This window comes from Caenorhabditis elegans, chromosome V, assembly GCF_000002985.6.
Source record: "Caenorhabditis elegans chromosome V".
Classification (NCBI taxonomy): Eukaryota; Metazoa; Nematoda; class Chromadorea; order Rhabditida; family Rhabditidae; genus Caenorhabditis; species Caenorhabditis elegans.
Window position 1 is genome coordinate 17,105,337 of NC_003283.11, and position 22,008 is coordinate 17,127,344.

At 39.8% G+C, this 22,008-nt stretch overlaps 2 protein-coding genes, 19 non-coding genes and 3 pseudogenes across 24 annotated transcripts; 15 read left to right on the forward strand and 9 right to left on the reverse strand.

Annotated features, from left to right (window-relative positions):
* Positions 1-446: 446 nt before the first annotated feature.
* On the forward strand, positions 447-1,320 carry ZK218.7 (ShKT domain-containing protein; the record flags this gene model as incomplete). Its single annotated transcript, NM_074934.1, has 3 exons — positions 447-569; positions 615-873; positions 923-1,320. The coding sequence occupies 3 exons, from the start codon at positions 447-449 to the stop codon at positions 1,318-1,320; spliced, it is 780 nt and encodes a 259-aa protein (NP_507335.1).
* A 731-nt stretch (positions 1,321-2,051) lies between these two features.
* On the reverse strand, positions 2,052-3,074 carry ZK218.11 (ShKT domain-containing protein). The gene is made up of 3 exons (NM_074935.4): positions 2,957-3,074; positions 2,641-2,890; positions 2,052-2,591 (listed from the first exon to the last, which is right to left on the reverse strand). Exons 1-3 carry the CDS (start codon positions 3,062-3,064, stop codon positions 2,194-2,196), a joined length of 756 nt encoding a protein of 251 aa, NP_507336.2. The 5' UTR covers positions 3,065-3,074; the 3' UTR covers positions 2,052-2,193.
* A 1,273-nt stretch (positions 3,075-4,347) lies between these two features.
* ZK218.14 lies at positions 4,348-5,112 on the forward strand (annotated as a pseudogene). The gene is made up of 2 exons: positions 4,348-4,829; positions 4,994-5,112. Coding segments are annotated over exons 1-2 (601 nt in total).
* A 4,091-nt stretch (positions 5,113-9,203) lies between these two features.
* On the reverse strand, positions 9,204-9,551 carry ZK218.9 (annotated as a pseudogene). Its single transcript has one exon. A coding segment is annotated over exon 1 (348 nt).
* Positions 9,552-10,189: 638 nt separating this feature from the next.
* ZK218.23 lies at positions 10,190-10,293 on the forward strand. The gene has a single exon (NR_102106.1). It is a non-coding gene; the product is annotated as an Unclassified non-coding RNA ZK218.23 (non-coding RNA).
* Positions 10,294-10,566: 273 nt separating this feature from the next.
* Positions 10,567-10,685, forward strand: rrn-4.2. Its single transcript, NR_070092.1, has one exon. It is a non-coding gene; the product is annotated as a 5S ribosomal RNA (ribosomal RNA).
* Positions 10,686-10,999: 314 nt separating this feature from the next.
* Positions 11,000-11,698, forward strand: ZK218.8 (annotated as a pseudogene). Its single transcript has 3 exons — positions 11,000-11,185; positions 11,323-11,586; positions 11,637-11,698. Coding segments are annotated over exons 1-3 (512 nt in total).
* Positions 11,699-12,526: 828 nt separating this feature from the next.
* On the forward strand, positions 12,527-12,645 carry rrn-4.3. The gene has a single exon (NR_070093.1). It is a non-coding gene; the product is annotated as a 5S ribosomal RNA (ribosomal RNA).
* Positions 12,646-12,817: 172 nt separating this feature from the next.
* On the forward strand, positions 12,818-12,915 carry sls-1.12. The gene has a single exon (NR_023990.4). It is a non-coding gene; the product is annotated as a small nuclear RNA sls-1.12 (small nuclear RNA).
* A 585-nt stretch (positions 12,916-13,500) lies between these two features.
* On the forward strand, positions 13,501-13,599 carry rrn-4.4. Its single transcript, NR_070094.1, has one exon. It is a non-coding gene; the product is annotated as a 5S ribosomal RNA (ribosomal RNA).
* Positions 13,600-14,676: 1,077 nt separating this feature from the next.
* On the forward strand, positions 14,677-14,775 carry rrn-4.5. Its single transcript, NR_070095.1, has one exon. It is a non-coding gene; the product is annotated as a 5S ribosomal RNA (ribosomal RNA).
* Positions 14,776-15,357: 582 nt separating this feature from the next.
* On the reverse strand, positions 15,358-15,455 carry sls-1.10. Its single transcript, NR_000674.2, has one exon. It is a non-coding gene; the product is annotated as a small nuclear RNA sls-1.10 (small nuclear RNA).
* Positions 15,456-15,631: 176 nt separating this feature from the next.
* On the forward strand, positions 15,632-15,750 carry rrn-4.1. The gene has a single exon (NR_000673.1). It is a non-coding gene; the product is annotated as a 5S ribosomal RNA (ribosomal RNA).
* A 583-nt stretch (positions 15,751-16,333) lies between these two features.
* Positions 16,334-16,431, reverse strand: sls-1.11. The gene has a single exon (NR_023989.1). It is a non-coding gene; the product is annotated as a small nuclear RNA sls-1.11 (small nuclear RNA).
* Positions 16,432-16,607: 176 nt separating this feature from the next.
* Positions 16,608-16,726, forward strand: rrn-4.6. The gene has a single exon (NR_070096.1). It is a non-coding gene; the product is annotated as a 5S ribosomal RNA (ribosomal RNA).
* Positions 16,727-17,313: 587 nt separating this feature from the next.
* Positions 17,314-17,411, reverse strand: sls-1.9. The gene has a single exon (NR_023986.1). It is a non-coding gene; the product is annotated as a small nuclear RNA sls-1.9 (small nuclear RNA).
* Positions 17,412-17,583: 172 nt separating this feature from the next.
* Positions 17,584-17,702, forward strand: rrn-4.7. The gene has a single exon (NR_070097.1). It is a non-coding gene; the product is annotated as a 5S ribosomal RNA (ribosomal RNA).
* Positions 17,703-18,289: 587 nt separating this feature from the next.
* On the reverse strand, positions 18,290-18,387 carry sls-1.8. The gene has a single exon (NR_023985.1). It is a non-coding gene; the product is annotated as a small nuclear RNA sls-1.8 (small nuclear RNA).
* A 172-nt stretch (positions 18,388-18,559) lies between these two features.
* rrn-4.8 lies at positions 18,560-18,678 on the forward strand. Its single transcript, NR_070098.1, has one exon. It is a non-coding gene; the product is annotated as a 5S ribosomal RNA (ribosomal RNA).
* Positions 18,679-19,261: 583 nt separating this feature from the next.
* On the reverse strand, positions 19,262-19,359 carry sls-1.7. Its single transcript, NR_023984.1, has one exon. It is a non-coding gene; the product is annotated as a small nuclear RNA sls-1.7 (small nuclear RNA).
* Positions 19,360-19,535: 176 nt separating this feature from the next.
* Positions 19,536-19,654, forward strand: rrn-4.9. The gene has a single exon (NR_070099.1). It is a non-coding gene; the product is annotated as a 5S ribosomal RNA (ribosomal RNA).
* Positions 19,655-20,237: 583 nt separating this feature from the next.
* Positions 20,238-20,335, reverse strand: sls-1.6. The gene has a single exon (NR_023983.1). It is a non-coding gene; the product is annotated as a small nuclear RNA sls-1.6 (small nuclear RNA).
* A 176-nt stretch (positions 20,336-20,511) lies between these two features.
* On the forward strand, positions 20,512-20,630 carry rrn-4.10. Its single transcript, NR_070100.1, has one exon. It is a non-coding gene; the product is annotated as a 5S ribosomal RNA (ribosomal RNA).
* Positions 20,631-21,219: 589 nt separating this feature from the next.
* Positions 21,220-21,287, reverse strand: sls-1.5. The gene has a single exon (NR_023982.1). It is a non-coding gene; the product is annotated as a small nuclear RNA sls-1.5 (small nuclear RNA).
* Between the last annotated feature and the right edge of the window lie 721 nt (positions 21,288-22,008).

Here is a 22,008-nt window from a genome sequence, read left to right on the forward strand (position 1 = left end):
GCAAGCATTAACACTACCTTAACACTACCACTTGCTAAGCCGTGATACATTTTAATCAGCCATTTGTCGGAGGCCTTACCGATATAACACAGACGACACTCACATTCGTATGATATATATTACGAAAATCATATCTCTGATATTCTTCACTATTGGAGTTTCTACTCATATTGCATAATAATGGTACATGATACTGACCTTCGGATTTTTCTATTCGTTCAGGCATCTATTGTTTCATGTCAGCCTGAATATCTTTCATTGAAAACCAGCGCACAATAGATACGACAATCGTTTTTCTGCAAAACCACGGCTTGTTCAAATAATTTTTGAAGATACAAACCTCTTAGTGCAATACGAATTCAGTTAACAACATCTGTACACACAAACCATGTAAAGCCAGATTGTATAAAAGAAAGCAGAATTGTAACTAACATTATCCAACTGACATGGCTTCTTCAATCGTCATCGTTCTGGCTCTGGCATTTTCCTGCGTTAATGCTGCTGCGCCAACAATCGGTACTGAACTCAACTGCACCGTCTTTTTAGCAACTCTCACTCCCGACGCTGATGTAAGTGATTAGTGAACATCTTTGTTGTAGAAAACAATGTTTCAGTTTGTCTATACTCCCGGAGCAACAAACTGTGTCAACTCCTATTCTGACTCTACATGTGCAACTCTCTACGCTATCACCGACACTGAGCCAGCACCAGTGCCAGGAGTTAACACACTTCGCCCATTGAAATGCTTCACCGCCGGAACAGATGGTACCGGTGCAGTAGATCCAGATCTTGTAAGAGCTGCAGTCAGTACATGTCCAAAGACTTGTGGACTTTGTTGTCAAAGTGCGGATTACAAGTGTCCCAATGTTCAGTGTAAGTTTTGAAATCAAGAATCTAAAAACCTTCTAATTTTCTCTTGTAGTCCCACGTCTCAACTGTGCCACAATTCTTCCATCACAATGCAGAGACCAACAATGGCGCGTCATCATTGCTCAAGATTGTCCGTCTGCTTGTGGATTCTGTAATCAAGGAGGATGTGTTGATGCAGTCATTGAATGTTCTAATGATATCTCCATTTGCAATGCCGTCGGTATGCAAGACTTTGTAAATCTAAACTGCCAAAAAACATGTGGAAGATGTTCAACATCCACAACGGCTGCTGGCTCAGTCGCAACAGCTTCAAGTGGAACATGTACAACCTACAACGCTGACTCAAATCGATCTTGTGCGGCTTGGGCTGCTAATGGCTTCTGTCAAAACACCTTCTACTCAATTGCCCAAAGAAGATCTTCCTGCGCTACCACCTGTAGAATCTGCTAAACGATGACAAACTTTGACATATAACTTATGAGACAAACACTCTTTGGCGACCTCCCTTTACATTTGTACACATTTTTTGTTGAGACTTGTGCATTTTGTTTCATGATTGACCACCTTGAAATAAACAATATTCTCATAAATTCCTTCAAAATGCTTGCAACTGGCAATCATTCAAAATTCTATAAGAGATAGTAAGAATTGGATCGTAGTATCGTTGTATCGGAGTAATCGGAGTAGCAGCATATCAGAGTTAGTATTGTCGGGTTTCAGGTAATACACTTAAACAGTCAGCGCTGAGATACTCCGGACGCGTCTCCTCTTTTTCCTTTTTTTGCTTTGACTTCCTCGCACTTCGGCGCACATCGTCGCACTTCTACAGAGTTCATACAGAGTTCAGATCTTTCTGTGGAAGTGCGAGGGGAGACTGTGGCAAAACGCCGAGTTATGTAAATTTTGAACTGATGTACGTTTACAAAACTCCGTGATATGTTAGCCCAGGCTAGCCATTCACACGAGCCAAGAATTTGGATGCTCTTAGATCAGAACATTTTTGACATTTTTGGAACTTTTTGGGCTGAAGAAGTTTCCCAAACGTATTTGTGATTGGGGCATTTGTTGAACGATTTTTGCAGTGGACAGTCTAAGAAAAAAATCTGTTGTTTTATTCCAAGACTCCCGGATTTTTTTGAATGCCGACAAGTATTGTATGTAATTACTGTAATTTTATGAGAAAGTGGTTTATTTCAAGGTGGTCAATCATGAAACAAAAATACATGTCTCAACAAAAAAATGTACAAGGGTATTGTCAAGTCGTCACAGAGTGTTTGTCTTATAAATTATATGTATGTGCAGAGTTTGTCGAGTTCCCCATATTTAGCAGATTCTGCAGGTTGTGGCGCATGAAGCCTTTCTCTGGGTAATTGAGTAAAATTCGTTCTTACAGAATCCATTGGCAGCCCAAGCAGCACAGGTACGGCTTGAGTCAGCGTTGTAGGTGGTACATGTTCCCCCTGGAACTGTAACTCCTCCGGTGCGTGGAGTTGTGGTTGATGGACATCTTCCACACGTCTTTTGGCAGTTCAGATTGACAAAGTCTTGCATTCCGACGTTATTGCAAATGGAGAGGTCGTTCGGGCATTGGGGGATAGCATCAACACATCCTCCTTGATTGCAGAATCCACACGCGGATGGACAATCTTGGGCAATGATGACACGCCATTGTTGATCTTTGCATTGAGATGGAAGGATTGTGTCACAGTTGAGACGTGGGACTGTACAATAATATTAGAAACCTTCTCAATTTTTGAATTAATAACTTACATCTAACATTGGGGCAGTTGTAGTCAGAGCTCTGACAGCAAAATCCACAAGTCTTTGGGCAAGTGCTGACTGCAGCATTGACAAGATCTGGATTCACCGGATCGGTTGCTGCTGCAGCGTAGCATTTCAATGGGCGAGCAGTGCTAGCTCCTGGTACTGGTTGCACTGCTGGTGTGGCAATATAGATAGTGTCACATGTCTTATCCGAATACGTGTTCACGCAATTAGTCGCTTCCGGGGTGTAAATAAACTGAAATAATGACAATAAGAAAGATTTAATTACACATTTCTTTTTACTACTTAAATATAAACTTACATCGGTATCACCGAAAACAGTGCAATTGAGCTCAACGCCAATAGTTGGAGCTACGGCTTGTACGCCAGAAAGAGCAACAGCCAAGAGGGAGATGATTGGAGCAATCATTGCAAATGAAGGTGTGGTGAAGAATCTCGCTAATCCGTTTTCTTTTATACTACTCATCCTTTCTTTGTATCTATTATTCTACAATTATTATTTGTTCAGGTGTTAATGGTTTTATCACTTTTCGATACAATATTTCGTACTGAATTGAATTTAAGTCAACTGAATAAACACTTCACTTCTTCGTTCATTTATGAATAAATCGTGTGAAGCTTGTCTTCTGGTCTCTCCTGTTCGTTGTATACAATTCCATTGTTCAGTATTAGCACGGTGCCAGTCACCTCTAAAAAATTTAAACCGACTTTTGTTAAAGAACTAGATTTGCGTCAATGTACTAGATTTGCTCCAACGAAATGAACTGGCCCCAAGGAACTGAATTCGCGCCAAGATATTCGGTAGGCGCGAAGACACTAGAATTGCTCAATCGTACTTCAATTTTTCCTAACAATGTCCACTGCTCATTTTCCGTGAGGTAACATTCCTCGAATTGTTCAACCTTTCTGAACACAAGTCGATATTTCCCAGGTCGGCCTCACTAGCCTTTTAAGATAGTTCTTAGATAGTTCCATCTTCAAGTTTTTTTCTGATAGCATTGTATATTTGTAATCTTCGGAATCTTGTAAAGCTTTTCAGCAGTCCAAAAGATGACTTCTTCCACTCGCCTCTTGGTAGAAAGGGACAAACGACTCTGTTTGTTTTTGTAACTGTTTCCACCAGTACAATTTTTAGGATGCGCGCGCGCGTAGTGTATCCAAAACGGCCATGTGCACCTGCACAAACAAGGTATAAAAACCAATGGAAACGATGATGATACACTTATTCGATTAATTTTAAAATTGAGGCAGTTCAAGCTTTTGTATAACAGTTTTTTCTGGTTCAAGTATTAAGTGGGTTGTCGATGCGGATTTATGTTGAAGAGAGCTGCGTAACTCATAATATTAGTACGCAGGAATTTTGCCTAACTCTCTGTTTTCAAATTTCGGAACAGCTTTTGGTTGTAATCTTTAAAAGTAATGCTTATAGCCACCGCGGCGTGGGTTGTTGTTCTCACCAACTGTTGTTTTCAGGTTCTTCAACAACAAACTTGCCAAGACAATAGTGGACAAGATGGAAGAAGTGGGGAGAAGGAAAAATGATGTAGGTTTTGTTTTTGAAGATGAGTTCAAATTTTGCACTTTCATTTTTTTTGTTCCACTTCCCCGTTTCCCGACACTTCTCTATTTTTTATAATTTCTGAAAGTATTCTAATCGGTTTAATTTCAGATCAAGATTTGCCTAGACCTATGATGTTAAGCTCGTCTGCTCGGTTGATAGTTGTTCCAATTTCTAGAGCAAACTTGTGCCTGCCAATACGACGGATGACTACATCCACCGACAAACTCACTATGCGAAACCAAGATCATGCCATGAAAATTGCAAATCGTCTCACCATCATAGAACAAAGGATGTTGAGCTCAGCACTAGACGATTGTTTGGCAAGAACAGAGGAAGACGTCACCGAAGTGCAAGTGAGAGCTATTTTCCTTGTAAATTTTATCTCTTTCATCGGATTCGGATTCTCGACAATGTGGTAATGATCCTCGCTGGCGAGTATATCGATCAGAATCTTGGTGTCTTTCTGACTATTTCGACTATGGCAGCTGCTGCACTCGGGAACCTTATCTCCGATATTGCTGCTGTTGGGCTTGCACATTACGTGGAGGCCGGTGCACAAAGAGTTGGCATCAAGCATCCTGTTTTGACCGCTGCGCAGTTGGATAGTGGGAAAGTGAGATTTCAGACCAGGAATGCTGTTAAAAAGAAAAAAGAAGTGAAAACAAGGACGATTGAACTTTGAATATTTATTTTGTTTTAAACAATTAGTGAATTCCCCACAAATTGGCGTCCTTTGTGAAATATTATAGATTTTTCTGTAAATTGTGAATTTTTTAGAGATTAGTGAACAAAAGATTACCCCTCGGTATTCAAAAACGAGCCTACTGGAACTTTCGAGAAGACTTTTTCTTCGGGATTTGTGCAATTGTGCTCAATTTTGAAAAAGATATTTGAGTTATCCTGTAAAAACTTTGTTCTTAGTTTTTCAGAGCAAAACTTTCACAAATGATACCTCTACAGTATTGAACATTAAATCTACCATATAAAAAGCGCCGTTCTCGTTCAAAATGAAATAGCCAGTTTCTTTAATGTAAGTGTTCAAACTGAAATAAATCACATTTACCGAAATTTCTTATGGGTGTCTAACAATAGATCCTCTTCCCAAACTTGCAGCCTCCAGACCGTGAACTGAATATTGGAAGCATCCCTATAACCATGGATTATAGACAGATTTCAATATTGTCTACACAATTAAGCATAATTGTCATAGGTACCAAGCGATGAAAATATCTCATGTCGATTTGGGCATTTTCCCATTTCATGATGGGTAGGTTTTGATAGAACTTGAAGTCAGACAGTTTGGTAATAATAATTACAGAATCATTATTCGCACAGTGAGCATCAACTTGTCAACACTTAAAGATTGAGTACTAAAATCTTTTAGATACTTTTGAACGATCCCAATTTTCTGCCTGATTCTGGACATCTATGTTATAAATTAAAAGAAAATACCCTTATTATATATTCTAACTTGAAATTGCGAATTTCATTTGTAACTTCTTTCAAATGTTTTGTGCTGAAGAAATGGCAATTCATGGATTTTCTGATTATAAAATTTTAATAAGGCACTTTGATATTAAACAGAGACCAATTTCCAACATCATTTCATTTAAAAATTGATCCTTGACCTCAATCTTTGATTTGATTGATTTATTTAACTTAACTTGAAACAATATACACAGTACAATTGAATTTGAAGTTAAATAAAACGGTAAAACGAGACGAACCCAGAAAGAGAACGTCTCGAGTTTGGGGTGGGAGGGGAGAGAGCGGATAATGAGGATAAAATTAAACCAATTAAAAGCAGAGAAAAAAAAAAGAAAAAAAGAAAAAGAACCAGAGGATGAGAATTAAAACCGGGGAATGTTGAGATCAAGAAAGTTGGAAAATTGATATGGGGAGAGGAATACCGGTATATTTTTAACAAGATTGTTCCAAATTGGAATGGATTTGGCAAAGAAGTGAGAGGTGCAAGTGTCTTTCCTAACCAGAATCATGGGCCTCCTATTGGAATTAGAAAACTTTACAAACTGAGTTAATTTAGAGAAATGTGAAGAACCGGTAAGAAGTCTATATAATAATTTCATTTGAGCTTTAATTCTAGTGTGTCTGGTGGAGTAAAGATCCATGATACACAGTCTGTTTTCGTAAGAAGTGAATTTAACATTACACCTTTGCAGGACGCGTTTGGTGAAGGTCCTAAGTGGTTTTTCAAGTATGGCAGAGAGTGAGGAGATCTTGTAAACTACTCCTCCGTCAATCGGAATGAAGCTTGTAGTATTACTCAAGTCTTAATAGTTAACTCTGAATTTTTTAAATACATATCAGGTAAAATAAATAGTTCCACCCACGGATCAGTTTTCAGGAACACTTTCAAATTTTTGACTGGATATTTCCTTTTCTCTGAAGCAGGTGCTTTCTACAAAATTGATGTGCAGATTGAGCACATTTTGAAGGTGGGAGTTTGATTCTCTTGGTCATATGTGTATTTGATTTGATTTCAGAAATATTTTGTGATCTACTATATAATTAAACACGATTGTAACAATCGAGGAGAGAGAGTTGAGTCGAAAGTTCCCGTGGAGATGTTTCCATATGATGATAATCAGTGAGTTTTTCCATTATGCTTTCCAAAAAAGTTAACACTTGGTATAATTTTCAAACACCTGAAAGGTGCCCTATAGCAGTTGTGTGGTCAATTTTTTCACAATTTGTTTTTTGTTCCCAATTTTGAATAATCAGAATCCAGCTGTAGGCTTACGGGTTTTTGATTTGGCTTTGTAGGTGCAGGTTAGGGCTCCATAGAGGTCGCCGCCTGTATTCCAATGTTTAGTGCGGCGCAGAGCCCCGAACGTGTCGGCCTCTTCCAGATAACTACGTGTTCGCACTTCATTGCACCCGTAGAGCGGCGTGCAGCGTCGGCGTGAGGCCCACACTTTGCGCCTCACTCAGCTGGGAGCCCTAGTGCAGGTGGTTTTTTGGTGATAACGAGAGCAATCATTTACCATGTGGTAAATCATTCTTAGCAGACGAAAAATAACCTGGAACTGTGCAAAACTGAAAAAAAAACTAAATAAAAATTTCAGAGACGTCTACTACAAATTGGATATCGAATTCACAGCTGTACTGAAATTTTTTGTTGTTTTGTATTCTGAAATCACAATGAAAATTTCTGCCAATCAATATTTTTTTCTAATTAAATGATAATCTTGACATCCTGTACATGACTTTTGAAATTAATGTTATTTTGTTTGACGGCATGTTTACAGATTTTTCAAGTACAAAATTGATAACAACCTGCTGCTCTTTGGTCCCAAATAATTTAATTACAATCTGTTTTTGATAAATGATTCATTAGAAACTTTCCAAAAAAAGCAGAGTCTATCATTATATAGAACAGAATTTAACACCGGTTGTATCATAATATATAATGCAATCTGTTTGAAATGGTTGATATTGTTAGATTTGATATTAATAACACTTTTCTAGGCATCTCAAAAAACTGCCCACTAAAAGCAAAACAAGAAAATAAAGGAAAAACTAACTGAACTTATTTTTCTCGACATTTTTCGTGGCATTTTTGGCCAGCCGCGTAATCACCCAACATTATACGTCACTCATACTCATGTGAATGTCAACTTTAATCAAATGTTTTCAGCTGCTCGCGATTCAAAGCACCTGCTCTGCTCCCAAAGAGCAAAATGTATACACAAATGTGATTCAATAAAATAATTTTCCTGAGTGTGAACCTAAATTTCACAGTTTTCCAATAATTTCGCCTATATTCTCATTGAAATCCCAAAAAGTTCGAAATGGGGAACATTTTATGCAAGTCGAGTAAGGTCTCACACCCATCGCTGTCTGATTTGTCAACGGATACAATTCACAAGATTGTCGACTATCTAGGACCTGTTGATCGGTAAGCTTTATACTAGCTGTAACACAGTGCCTCAACCGAAAACTAACATAACTGATAAGCTACGAACATTTCAAATGTATTTGTTGAAAGTGAAATTTATGACAATAGTATTTTCCACAAGAAATATGTTCACTTGGATTTCACTTTGCATTTGTAAACTACTTATTTCAACGGAAACCCCCATATTTTATTCCGAACTTGTGAAGTTGTCAGTTATAATCATAGATTTGAATGTTGGGTATCAACGTGTATTGACCCACGACGTGGTTAAGAAGATCGTACAACGTGAACTCTATGAACTAACTTATTTATTCCTTAGTTATGTAATAATAAACTACTCGTCTTCGCCTCCTTGTTCGGCCTCGAATACATAACATTGGCGATCAGGATCATTGAGAGCTCACTGCATCCCACCGTACTTTATGGATAAGTCGGTTCAGAAAAGGGGAGAGGCACATGGTGTGCGCTCGGCAGATGGAGTCAAGGTGGACAGGAGCGACTTCTGGGAAGTTGAGAAAAAGAAGAAGGAATCGGGATCCTCAATTCTCGGAAGAGGAAGCCGCCAACGTGTTCCGACCGGAATTGGACGCGTTGCACCTGTGTGGAGAAAGTTGGAGGAACATCAAGTGTGAACAACTGAGGTACCATGTGCAAAGGATTGGCAAAAGAGATTGAGATGAGTTTGCCAAAAAGGTTTTCAGGCACCTTATAGTCTTAGGAGAAGGTTGGAGGAATATCAAGTGTGAACAACTGTGGTATAGATGAACTGGCAAGATCCGGATGGAGGGACTCGTGTGGTCCGTAGGAAGCCTCAAAGATGCAAGCCACTGACATGAAATATTGTATTTTATTGTATTGTTTATTGACTTGAATCAAGAAAAGAAAATGAAAAGTCAATAAATATATAATTTAGGCTGGCCCGCAAGAGCCGTACCTAAATAAAAAGAATAAAATGAAAGAGAAGAGAGGGGGCAACATACTCGGGTGAGTGGGAGGGAAAGCAAGAATATGACTAGGTATAATACAAAGAAAGCACCGGGTGGGAAGAATAATCATGAGATGGATAATTTAAAGTCTATTAATAGAATTTTCGAGAAGTTGTTCGAAGGAAATTGGAGAGAGGAAAGAGTTACAATTAGTAGTGATGGCATTCCAAACGGGAATAGTTTTGACAAAGAAATCACTAGAGGAAGGGGAAGTGCAGGACAATCGCATAGGACGGCGAGATGAAGTGGATAATTTGAAATGAGAGTCCTTATTAGGAAGAAAGGAAGATTCACAAATAAAATTATATAAAAGCATGAGTTGGGATTTGAGCCGGCGATGCTTGATTGAACATAGGTTTAGAATTTTAAGTCGATTGTGGTAGGAGGTGAATTGTATAATATGAGGATCTCCCCCTTGTACCAGATTTTGTTAAATTCTTCTGGAAGAAGTCATTCGTGGAATTTTGTCATCAAAGAGGGGAGATGTTGGGTATCAACGTGTATTGACCCACGACGTGGCTAAGAAGATCGTACAACGTGAACTCTATGAACTAACTTATTTATTCCTTAGTTTAGTAATGTAATAAACTACTCGTCTTCTCTCCTCGTTCGGCCTTCGAATACATAACAATTTTCCACAAGAAATATGTTTACTTGGAGTCAGTTATAATCATAGATTTGAATGTTGTTTCTTCTTTGTTAAGCACGGAATCTCATTTTATCAACTTTCATTAAAACTGGATTTTTAAATTTTTTTACAAAGATTGTGCCTAACCTGGATTAGATTTTTCGAAAAGAGTTTAAAGAAGTTCAGTACTAAATGCAACATTTTTGATAAATATCGAAAGTAAAAAAGAGTTTTTTGATTGCACTAAAAACGTGATCACCTAACCGCGTCGGTTTTGAAATTACAGCCAGATTCAAATTTTCACAACCCATGAAATCGCGACTCATGTTTAACAAAAGACCTATTCCAGGATGATCTTCCGCAAGGTCTCTTGGTACTTTCGCACCACCGCCCTCCAGCTCATCTACACTCTTCAAAAGTGCTTTTCATTCTTGCTACTGGTACATACATATATGGAAATAGTCTATGTGATGCAAAAAATTATAGATTCTCATGTATGGGTGCCGTGCGCTCCTCAACTGAAAAATGCAATTGTTCTCAAAAATTTTCAAAAGAACCTAAATTTTTCATGTTCCAAAAATCGACCCGACACATCCAGTATAATCAATATTCACTCATTAGGTACACGCAATAAAGTCCAACACATCACACACCTAAAAAAAATAGCAGTCTCTTAATTACACTCGAAAATACGACTCTCCAGAAGTGTCATTTTGGCTGGGGAAAAATTTTTTGAAAATTATTTTAAAATCGTTTCTAATTCATATGATGTTGCAACAAAAACAAATTTTTTTAGTCATTCTAAAAAAATGCAAAAAGCTTACAACATCCAGGATTCCCAGGCCGTCTCCGATCCAAGTACTAACTGGACTCAACGTTGCTTAACTTGCCAGATCGGACGGGATGGCGTGCATTCAACGTGATATGGTCGTAAGCGTCTATGGACAAGTCCCATGTCAGTTACAAACCCCCCACCACCCGACTAGGCCTCTACCCCTTCGTCAGTGCTACTGGCTGTGTGTTAGTTGTTGATACGATTAAGATTCATGACGTTAGTTTAGTTTCAGTTTTTTAAAGATACAAAGGGTTTATTTCAGATTCTTTTGAAAACTGTTAATTTCGAAAAAGGTCTGCATTATGTGAATGCCGGAACTATTGAATACATGGCTTCGGAGTACAATTACACGATCAAAATAAAGAACCACTTTGTTTATTCACTGGCGCCTGAGCTGAGTAAGAAGAACCCAAAAGTGAAACAAAGCGAAACTCCTCGATTCATCAACCCACCATCTGGAACCGTAGTCGACAAACTTGTTGTGTCGGGATACAAATTCGATTTCTACCTGAATTCTCATCATGCGGTGCTCGGAACCTCTCGACCTGCACATTACACTGTTATGTACGATGATATGGGAATGAGTCAGGATGAAGTTTATGTAAGTTATACGTTCTAAATTTTTTTTTGCAAATCGTCAAAAAGAAGAACTGTAAGATCAATCAGCGCATAGATCTGATTGGTATTTTTGGAGACATTTCAAATAAATTTCGAGTTTGATTTCTATTTTTTTTTCAGAAAATGACTGACGCTCTTGCCTTCCTCTCCGCCAGATGCCGAAAACCCATCTCCCTTCCTGCCCCGGTTCAGTAAGCTCATTTGTCGTGCGAAAAGGCTAAAGAGCAATATCGAGCCTACAATGAGCACTTTATTGACGACCGACAACAACCACTAAATCGACGCGAAATGGAAGAATTTCTCCAAGCGAATTCGGATTATCCCGGAATTTCGTTTGTGTAATGGTCCTGGATAATTTCAATTGAGTATTCAAATATTTTATCGGTAAGGTTTTCAAACATTTTCAGACAAAATTTATTTATTTTAATTTTCAGTTTCTACGTGTACAAGCTATTCCAGTGCTGGCCTTGATCGCAATCTCCGGTTACAATTAAACAAATCTCGCGAGTTAACTAAATTTTTCTGTTGAAAGCTATACTGGTTTTTGGCTGCTGAAAAAGAAATCTCAAAACCTATTGAATTTAGAATTTTAGACAATAAACGCGTTTTTCCTTTAAATTTTTTCATTTCTCCGGATTGTCTGTGTAAGTAACTAACTAGCAACTAGTGAGAAGTCGTCTCAAAAAAAACCAAGCACATTTTTGCTGGAAGAAGGAATATAACATGTCTTGAAATATAATATTTTATTTAATTTATTCTTTCAATGGTTATGGAGCTAGGGAACAGTGTGACCCAAAACGCATTAGTCGAGGTGTTAAACTTCGCAGTTCCCCCATAACTGTCACACTCCCAATTGAACACCTCAGCGATATTTCTAGTCTTGATAGAACTGTCTTTCACTATTATTTGACAATATTCCAAGATCTTTGTGTCTTGAAGCATCTGGAAATTCTCATGTAAGTTGAAAATTTCAAACAACTTACGTCTCTGATCCGAACAGCGTCTAGTTTGGAAAACGATTTCAAGCGAAGGGCCATACGGGGAAAGTGGAAGAATTTTTCGATGGGTATGTTTGTGTACTTCGTGTCGCCGTGGTGGGTGTCCCAGCAGGAGACATCAATGTTAAAAACTCTCCGCTTTTGTGATATTGCTAGTTTAACGATTCGGTCGAGCTTGCAGTCTTCAGGTAGATCAATGAAGTTTTGGAAGCATTTTGAAACGCATCGGAGATTGAGTCTGAAAGTTCTAGGTTTATTTTTAAAATGTAAGATTTAACACAATTTTGAAAAACAAATTTTTTTAGTCATTCTAAAAAAATGCAAAAAGCTTACAACATCCAGGATTCCCAGGCCGTCTCCGATCCAAGTACTAACTGGACTCAACGTTGATTAACTTGCCAGATCGGACGGGATGGCGTGCATTCAACGTGATATGGTCGTAAGCGTCTATGGACAAGTCCCATGTCAGTTACAAACCCCCCACCACCCGACTAGGCCTCTACCCCTTCGTCAGTGCTACTGGCTGTGTGTTGTGTGGAGAGGGGGATTGCCGATCGTAGACCTCGCTCGCTGTCTGCTGTAGGTTGGTGTTAGGCGCAGAGACGCGCCGTTCAAGTCGGTTTAATTACCCAAGTTTGAGGTAAACATTGAAACTGACCCAAAGAAATTTGGCGTTAGCTATAAATTTTGGAACGTCTCCTCTCGGGGAGACAAAAATACTAAGAAATTCGAAAATCGGTTCATCCATGTTGGAGAACGGTCCATTCGAAAATATGTGGAGATGAGGGAGCATGGCTGTCCGTATGTGGAGATGTGGGAAGGTGATGATATTGTTTGGGGGACGGGATCCCCGATCTAAATATGATGTTGCCCTCCAGCTCATGTACACTCTTCAAAAGTGCTTTTCATTCTTGCTACTGGTACATACATATATGGAAATAGTCTATGTGATGCAAAAAAATTATAGATTCTCATGTATGGGTGCCGTGCGCTCCTCAACTGAAAAATGCAATTGTTCTCAAAAATTTTCAAAAGAACCTAAATTTTTCATGTTCCAAAAATCGACCCGACACATCCAGTATAATCAATATTCACTCATTAGGTACACGCAATAAAGTCCAACACATCACACACCTAAAAAAAATAGCAGTCTCTTAATTACACTCGAAAATACGACTCTCCAGAAGTGTCATTTTGGCTGGGGAAAAATTTTTTGAAAATTATTTTAAAATCGTTTCTAATTCATATGATGTTGCAACAACAAAAAAAATTTTTTTGGTCATTCTGAAAAAATGCAAAAAGCTTACAACATCCAGGATTCCCAGGCCGTCTCCGATCCAAGTACTAACTGGACTCAACGTTGCTTAACTTGCCAGATCGGACGGGATGGCTTGCATTCCACAGGTGATTCGCAGTGTAAGCAAAATGCTTCGACGCACACAATGCTTGTGTTTGCGAAAATGTGCGCCACAGTGGCAAGCATAAAGGGCACAATGCGAACGCACGCAATGTGCGCATTTTGTTTGGCCGTTATTCCCATCATTAAAGTGCACATTTCAGTTAGTTTAAAGCTATTTTTTTTTTCATTTTTGCTACTAATTTTCGGTACTTTTTCAAATTTTAAGATATCAAGGAGAGCTTTTCGTTGCCTGATATTTTTAATCTGCGTTATACAAAAATTTTCCAACTGCATGAAACACTAACATTTCCATTCAAACCTAAAACCAAAAAAATCGAAAAAATTATTTTTTCTTCTCGGCCACTCGAAGGCAGATGATGCAGTCTGGAAGTTGCCGGAACTGGTTGGTATTTATAAATTTTTCACTACTCACTGACTACTATGTAATCACAAAAAATATTTGAGAAAAAATCAAAATTGAGAAAAAACGAAAAAACTTATCGAACACCCTAATAGAAAAATATGGTCAACTAATAACTTGTTGTTCAGTTCATTTCTGACAACTTTTCAGTTGAAGAAAGTTTTGTATTTTACGTCTCAAGGAAGTTAGGAGCTCTCAATCATACTATGTTTCAATGTCCCAACTCTAGACTTTCCATGATTTCTTGGCTGAACATTCATTGTGAACTCTCACACTTGTAGAAAATATCAAACTGATCATTTTCTACATGTTCAACATGTTTTCGAAAAAATTTTCAAAACAAAAAAATTTCATCAAAAATTTTATATCATAAGGGGGATTTTCGAAATCTGACAAGTTCCTTCTAAATCGAGAGTTTTGTTCTTCAAAAACGTTAGTATCAGCAAAAAAACAGTCAATAAACAGAGAACTCAAACAAAAATAGCTTTAAACTAACTGAAATGTGCACTTTAATGATGGGAATAACGGCCAAACAAAATGCGCACATTGCGTGCGTTCGCATTGTGCCCTTTATGCTTGCCACTGTGGCGCACATTTTCGCAAACACGAGCATTGTGTGCGTCGAAGCATTTTGCTTACACTGCGAATCACCTGTGGAATGCACGCCATCCCGTCCGATCTGGCAAGTTAAGCAACGTTGAGTCCAGTTAGTACTTGGATCGGAGACGGCCTGGGAATCCTGGATGTTGTAAGCTTTTTGCATTTTTTTAGAATGACTAAAAAAATTTGTTTTTGTTGCAACATCATATGAATTAGAAACGATTTTAAAATAATTTTCAAAAAATTTTTCCCCAGCCAAAATGACACTTCTGGAGAGTCGTATTTTCGAGTGTAATTAAGAGACTGCTATTTTTTTTAGGTGTGTGATGTGTTGGACTTTATTGCGTGTACCTAATGAGTGAATATTGATTATACTGGATGTGTCGGGTCGATTTTTGGAACATGAAAAATTTAGGTTCTTTTGAAAATTTTTGAGAACAATTGCATTTTTCAGTTGAGGAGCGCACGGCACCCATACATTAGAATCTATAATTTTTTGCATCACATAGACTATTTCCATATATGTATGTACCAGTAGCCAGAATGAAAAGCACTTTTGAAGAGTGTAGATGAGCTGGAGGGCAACATCATATTTAGATCGGGGATCCCGTCCCCCAATCAATATCATCACCTTCCCACATCTCCACATACGGACAGCCATGCTCCCTCATCTCCACATATTTTCGAATGGACCGTTCTCCAACATGGATGAACCGATTTTCGAATTTCTTAGTATTTTTGTCTCCCCGAGAGGAGACGTTCCAAAATTTATAGCTAACGCCAAATTTCTTTGGGTCAGTTTCAATGTTTACCTCAAACTTGGGTAATTAAACCGACTTGAACGGCGCGTCTCTGCGCCTAACACCAACCTACAGCAGACAGCGAGCGAGGTCTACGATCGGCAACCCCCCTCTCCACACAACACACAGCCAGCCAGTAGCACTGACGAAGGGGTAGAGGCCTAGTCGGGTGGTGGGGGGTTTGTAACTGACATGGCACTTGTCCATAGACGCTTACGACCATATCACGTTGAATGCACGCCATCCCGTCCGATCTGGCAAGTTAAGCAACGTTGAGTCCAGTTAGTACTTGGATCGGAGACGGCCTGGGAATCCTGGATGTTGTAAGCTTTTTGCATTTTTTTAGAATGACTAAAAAAATTTGTTTTTGTTGCAACATCATATGAATTAGAAACGATTTTAAAATAATTTTCAAAAAATTTTTCCCCAGCCAAAATGACACTTCTGGAGAGTCGTATTTTCGAGTGTAATTAAGAGACTGCTATTTTTTTTAGGTGTGTGATGTGTTGGACTTTATTGCGTGTACCTAATGAGTGAATATTGATTATACTGGATGTGTCGGGTCGATTTTTGGAACATGAAAAATTTAGGTTCTTTTGAAAATTTTTGAGAACAATTGCATTTTTCAGTTGAGGAGCGCACGGCACCCATACATTAGAATCTATAATTTTTTTGCATCACATAGACTATTTCCATATATGTATGTACCAGTAGCAAGAATGAAAAGCACTTTTGAAGAGTGTAGATGAGCTGGAGGGCAACATCATATTTAGATCGGGGATCCCGTCCCCCAATCAATATCATCACCTTCCCACATCTCCACATACGGACAGCCATGCTCCCTCATCTCCACATATTTTCGAATGGACCGTTCTCCAACATGGATGAACCGATTTTCGAATTTCTTAGTATTTTTGTCTCCCCGAGAGGAGACGTTCCAAAATTTATAGCTAACGCCAAATTTCTTTGGGTCAGTTTCAATGTTTACCTCAAACTTGGGTAATTAAACCGACTTGAACGGCGCGTCTCTGCGCCTAACACCAACCTACAGCAGACAGCGAGCGAGGTCTACGATCGGCAACCCCCCTCTCCACACAACACACAGCCAGCCAGTAGCACTGACGAAGGGGTAGAGGCCTAGTCGGGTGGTGGGGGGTTTGTAACTGACATGGCACTTGTCCATAGACGCTTACGACCATATCACGTTGAATGCACGCCATCCCGTCCGATCTGGCAAGTTAAGCAACGTTGAGTCCAGTTAGTACTTGGATCGGAGACGGCCTGGGAATCCTGGATGTTGTAAGCTTTTTGCATTTTTTTAGAATGACCAAAAAAACAATTTTATTGTTGTTGTAACATCATATGAATTAGAAACGATTTTAAAATAATTTTCAAAAAATTTTTCCCCAGCCAAAATGACACTTCTGGAGAGTCGTATTTTCGAGGGTAATTAAGAGACTGCTATTTTTTTTAGGTGTGTGATGTGTTGGACTTTATTGCGTGTACCTAATGAGTGAATATTGATTATACTGGATGTGTCGGGTCGATTTTTGGAACATGAAAAATTTAGGTTCTTTTGAAAATTTTTGAGAACAATTGCATTTTTCAGTTGAGGAGCGCACGGCACCCATACATGAGAATCTATAATTTGTTTGCATCACATAGACTATTTCCATATATGTATGTACCAGTAGCAAGAATGAAAAGCACTTTTGAAGAGTGTAGATGAGCTGGAGGGCAACATCATATTTAGATCGGGGATCCCGTCCCCCAATCAATATCATCACCTTCCCACATCTCCACATACGGACAGCCATGCTCCCTCATCTCCACATATTTTCGAATGGACCGTTCTCCAACATGGATGAACCGATTTTCGAATTTCTTAGTATTTTTGTCTCCCCGAGAGGAGACGTTCCAAAATTTATAGCTAACGCCAAATTTCTTTGGGTCAGTTTCAATGTTTACCTCAAACTTGGGTAATTAAACCGACTTGAACGGCGCGTCTCTGCGCCTAACACCAACCTACAGCAGACAGCGAGCGAGGTCTACGATCGGCAACCCCCCTCTCCACACAACACACAGCCAGTAGCACTGACGAAGGGGTAGAGGCCTAGTCGGGTGGTGGGGGGTTTGTAACTGACATGGGACTTGTCCATAGACGCTTACGACCATATCACGTTGAATGCACGCCATCCCGTCCGATCTGGCAAGTTAAGCAACGTTGAGTCCAGTTAGTACTTGGATCGGAGACGGCCTGGGAATCCTGGATGTTGTAAGCTTTTTGCATTTTTTTAGAATGACCAAAAAAACAATTTTTTTGTTGTTGTAACATCATATGAATTAGAAACGATTTTAAAATAATTTTCAAAAAATTTTTCCCCAGCCAAAATGACACTTCTGGAGAGTCGTATTTTCGAGTGTAATTAAGAGACTGCTATTTTTTTTAGGTGTGTGATGTGTTGGACTTTATTGCGTGTACCTAATGAGTGAATATTGATTATACTGGATGTGTCGGGTCGATTTTTGGAACATGAAAAATTTAGGTTCTTTTGAAAATTTTTGAGAACAATTGCATTTTTCAGTTGAGGAGCGCACGGCACCCATACATGAGAATCTATAATTTTTTTGCATCACATAGACTATTTCCATATATGTATGTACCAGTAGCAAGAATGAAAAGCACTTTTGAAGAGTGTAGATGAGCTGGAGGGCAACATCATATTTAGATCGGGGATCCCGTCCCCCAATCAATATCATCACCTTCCCACATCTCCACATACGGACAGCCATGCTCCCTCATCTCCACATATTTTCGAATGGACCGTTCTCCAACATGGATGAACCGATTTTCGAATTTCTTAGTATTTTTGTCTCCCCGAGAGGAGACGTTCCAAAATTTATAGCTAACGCCAAATTTCTTTGGGTCAGTTTCAATGTTTACCTCAAACTTGGGTAATTAAACCGACTTGAACGGCGCGTCTCTGCGCCTAACACCAACCTACAGCAGACAGCGAGCGAGGTCTACGATCGGCAACCCCCCTCTCCACACAACACACAGCCAGTAGCACTGACGAAGGGGTAGAGGCCTAGTCGGGTGGTGGGGGGTTTGTAACTGACATGGGACTTGTCCATAGACGCTTACGACCATATCACGTTGAATGCACGCCATCCCGTCCGATCTGGCAAGTTAAGCAACGTTGAGTCCAGTTAGTACTTGGATCGGAGACGGCCTGGGAATCCTGGATGTTGTAAGCTTTTTGCATTTTTTTAGAATGACTAAAAAAAATTTGTTTTTGTTGCAACATCATATGAATTAGAAACGATTTTAAAATAATTTTCAAAAAATTTTTCCCAGCCAAAATGACACTTCTGGAGAGTCGTATTTTCGAGTGTAATTAAGAGACTGCTATTTTTTTTAGGTGTGTGATGTGTTGGACTTTATTGCGTGTACCTAATGAGTGAATATTGATTATACTGGATGTGTCGGGTCGATTTTTGGAACATGAAAAATTTAGGTTCTTTTGAAAATTTTTGAGAACAATTGCATTTTTCAGTTGAGGAGCGCACGGCACCCATACATGAGAATCTATAATTTTTTTGCATCACATAGACTATTTCCATATATGTATGTACCAGTAGCAAGAATGAAAAGCACTTTTGAAGAGTGTAGATGAGCTGGAGGGCAACATCATATTTAGATCGGGGATCCCGTCCCCCAATCAATATCATCACCTTCCCACATCTCCACATACGGACAGCCATGCTCCCTCATCTCCACATATTTTCGAATGGACCGTTCTCCAACATGGATGAACCGATTTTCGAATTTCTTAGTATTTTTGTCTCCCCGAGAGGAGACGTTCCAAAATTTATAGCTAACGCCAAATTTCTTTGGGTCAGTTTCAATGTTTACCTCAAACTTGGGTAATTAAACCGACTTGAACGGCGCGTCTCTGCGCCTAACACCAACCTACAGCAGACAGCGAGCGAGGTCTACGATCGGCAACCCCCCTCTCCACACAACACACAGCCAGCCAGTAGCACTGACGAAGGGGTAGAGGCCTAGTCGGGTGGTGGGGGGTTTGTAACTGACATGGCACTTGTCCATAGACGCTTACGACCATATCACGTTGAATGCACGCCATCCCGTCCGATCTGGCAAGTTAAGCAACGTTGAGTCCAGTTAGTACTTGGATCGGAGACGGCCTGGGAATCCTGGATGTTGTAAGCTTTTTGCATTTTTTTAGAATGACTAAAAAAATTTGTTTTTGTTGCAACATCATATGAATTAGAAACGATTTTAAAATAATTTTCAAAAAATTTTTCCCCAGCCAAAATGACACTTCTGGAGAGTCGTATTTTCGAGTGTAATTAAGAGACTGCTATTTTTTTTAGGTGTGTGATGTGTTGGACTTTATTGCGTGTACCTAATGAGTGAATATTGATTATACTGGATGTGTCGGGTCGATTTTTGGAACATGAAAAATTTAGGTTCTTTTGAAAATTTTTGAGAACAATTGCATTTTTCAGTTGAGGAGCGCACGGCACCCATACATTAGAATCTATAATTTTTTTGCATCACATAGACTATTTCCATATATGTATGTACCAGTAGCAAGAATGAAAAGCACTTTTGAAGAGTGTAGATGAGCTGGAGGGCAACATCATATTTAGATCGGGGATCCCGTCCCCCAATCAATATCATCACCTTCCCACATCTCCACATACGGACAGCCATGCTCCCTCATCTCCACATATTTTCGAATGGACCGTTCTCCAACATGGATGAACCGATTTTCGAATTTCTTAGTATTTTTGTCTCCCCGAGAGGAGACGTTCCAAAATTTATAGCTAACGCCAAATTTCTTTGGGTCAGTTTCAATGTTTACCTCAAACTTGGGTAATTAAACCGACTTGAACGGCGCGTCTCTGCGCCTAACACCAACCTACAGCAGACAGCGAGCGAGGTCTACGATCGGCAACCCCCCTCTCCACACAACACACAGCCAGCCAGTAGCACTGACGAAGGGGTAGAGGCCTAGTCGGGTGGTGGGGGGTTTGTAACTGACATGGCACTTGTCCATAGACGCTTACGACCATATCACGTTGAATGCACGCCATCCCGTCCGATCTGGCAAGTTAAGCAACGTTGAGTCCAGTTAGTACTTGGATCGGAGACGGCCTGGGAATCCTGGATGTTGTAAGCTTTTTGCATTTTTTTAGAATGACTAAAAAAATTTGTTTTTGTTGCAACATCATATGAATTGGTATTAGAAACGATTTTTAAAAAATTTTCAAAAAATTTTTCCCCAGCCAAAATGACACTTCTGGAGAGTCGTATTTTCGAGTGTAATTAAGAGACTGCTATTTTTTTTAGGTGTGTGATGTGTTGGACTTTATTGCGTGTACCTAATGAGTGAATATTGATTATACTGGATGTGTCGGGTCGATTTTTGGAACATAAAAAATTTAGGTTCTTTTGAAAATTTTTGAGAACAATTGCATTTTTCAGTTGAGGAGCGCACGGCACCCATACATGAGAATCTATAATTTTTTTGCATCACATAGACTATTTCCATATATGTATGTACCAGTAGCAAGAATGAAAAGCACTTTTGAAGAGTGTAGATGAGCTGGAGGGCAACATCATATTTAGATCGGGGATCCCGTCCCCCAATCAATATCATCACCTTCCCACATCTCCACATACGGACAGCCATGCTCCCTCATCTCCACATATTTTCGAATGGACCGTTCTCCAACATGGATGAACCGATTTTCGAATTTCTTAGTATTTTTGTCTCCCCGAGAGGAGACGTTCCAAAATTTATAGCTAACGCCAAATTTCTTTGGGTCAGTTTCAAGGCGAGCCTGGGTCGCAGTAGTGGCAAGAACCCGAATTATCGGGACCACCAGCTGCTAGGGAGGTTTATGGTTGTGGTGGGCCATTATGAATTTTAGATCCGAGGATCGTACATACCATATTGCGGGGTCAGGTAGAGGGAAACACCCGCCAACAGATTGGTCCACCCGCATAATCACTGATTTTGTGACTGCAGTCGGTGGTCTGTCAACAGGCTTAACCCCCTACCCGCCCATCCTTCACACTCCATCCAGGGTTCCTCTAGGCCAGGGCTGTCGTGATCCGAAGATCAACTAGCGTCTGGTCGAGTTACCCGCCTGAGGCCTCGCGGCCTTCCCGTCCATCCTAAGCCTCACAGCCATCAAGAAGGGGAACCTATCCGTTCTCTTCGTTCCAGCGAAGCTTTCCTTTCCCTTCCACCGTGTAGGTTTCAACACATGTGTGGTTGGTTCCGGTAGTTCTTCGATGAATGTGAACTTTTTAGAGATTGGACAGTGTGGTGGCGCCTTTGCCTAGTGCCGAAGCACCCGTCAATGCCAATTGTCCTCACTTTCGCCAAGGCGTAACCCCCTAAGGGGCTCATTTTCTAGTCGGCCCTACCACAATTGTGCTAACTTGTGCAAGCTTTCGCCTCGTCGAGGTTGGTTCTAAGAAACACGACTCGGCTCCGGCAAGCATACCCGTCCACAACCATGGCGACCCATAAGGTCTAAGAGCTAACT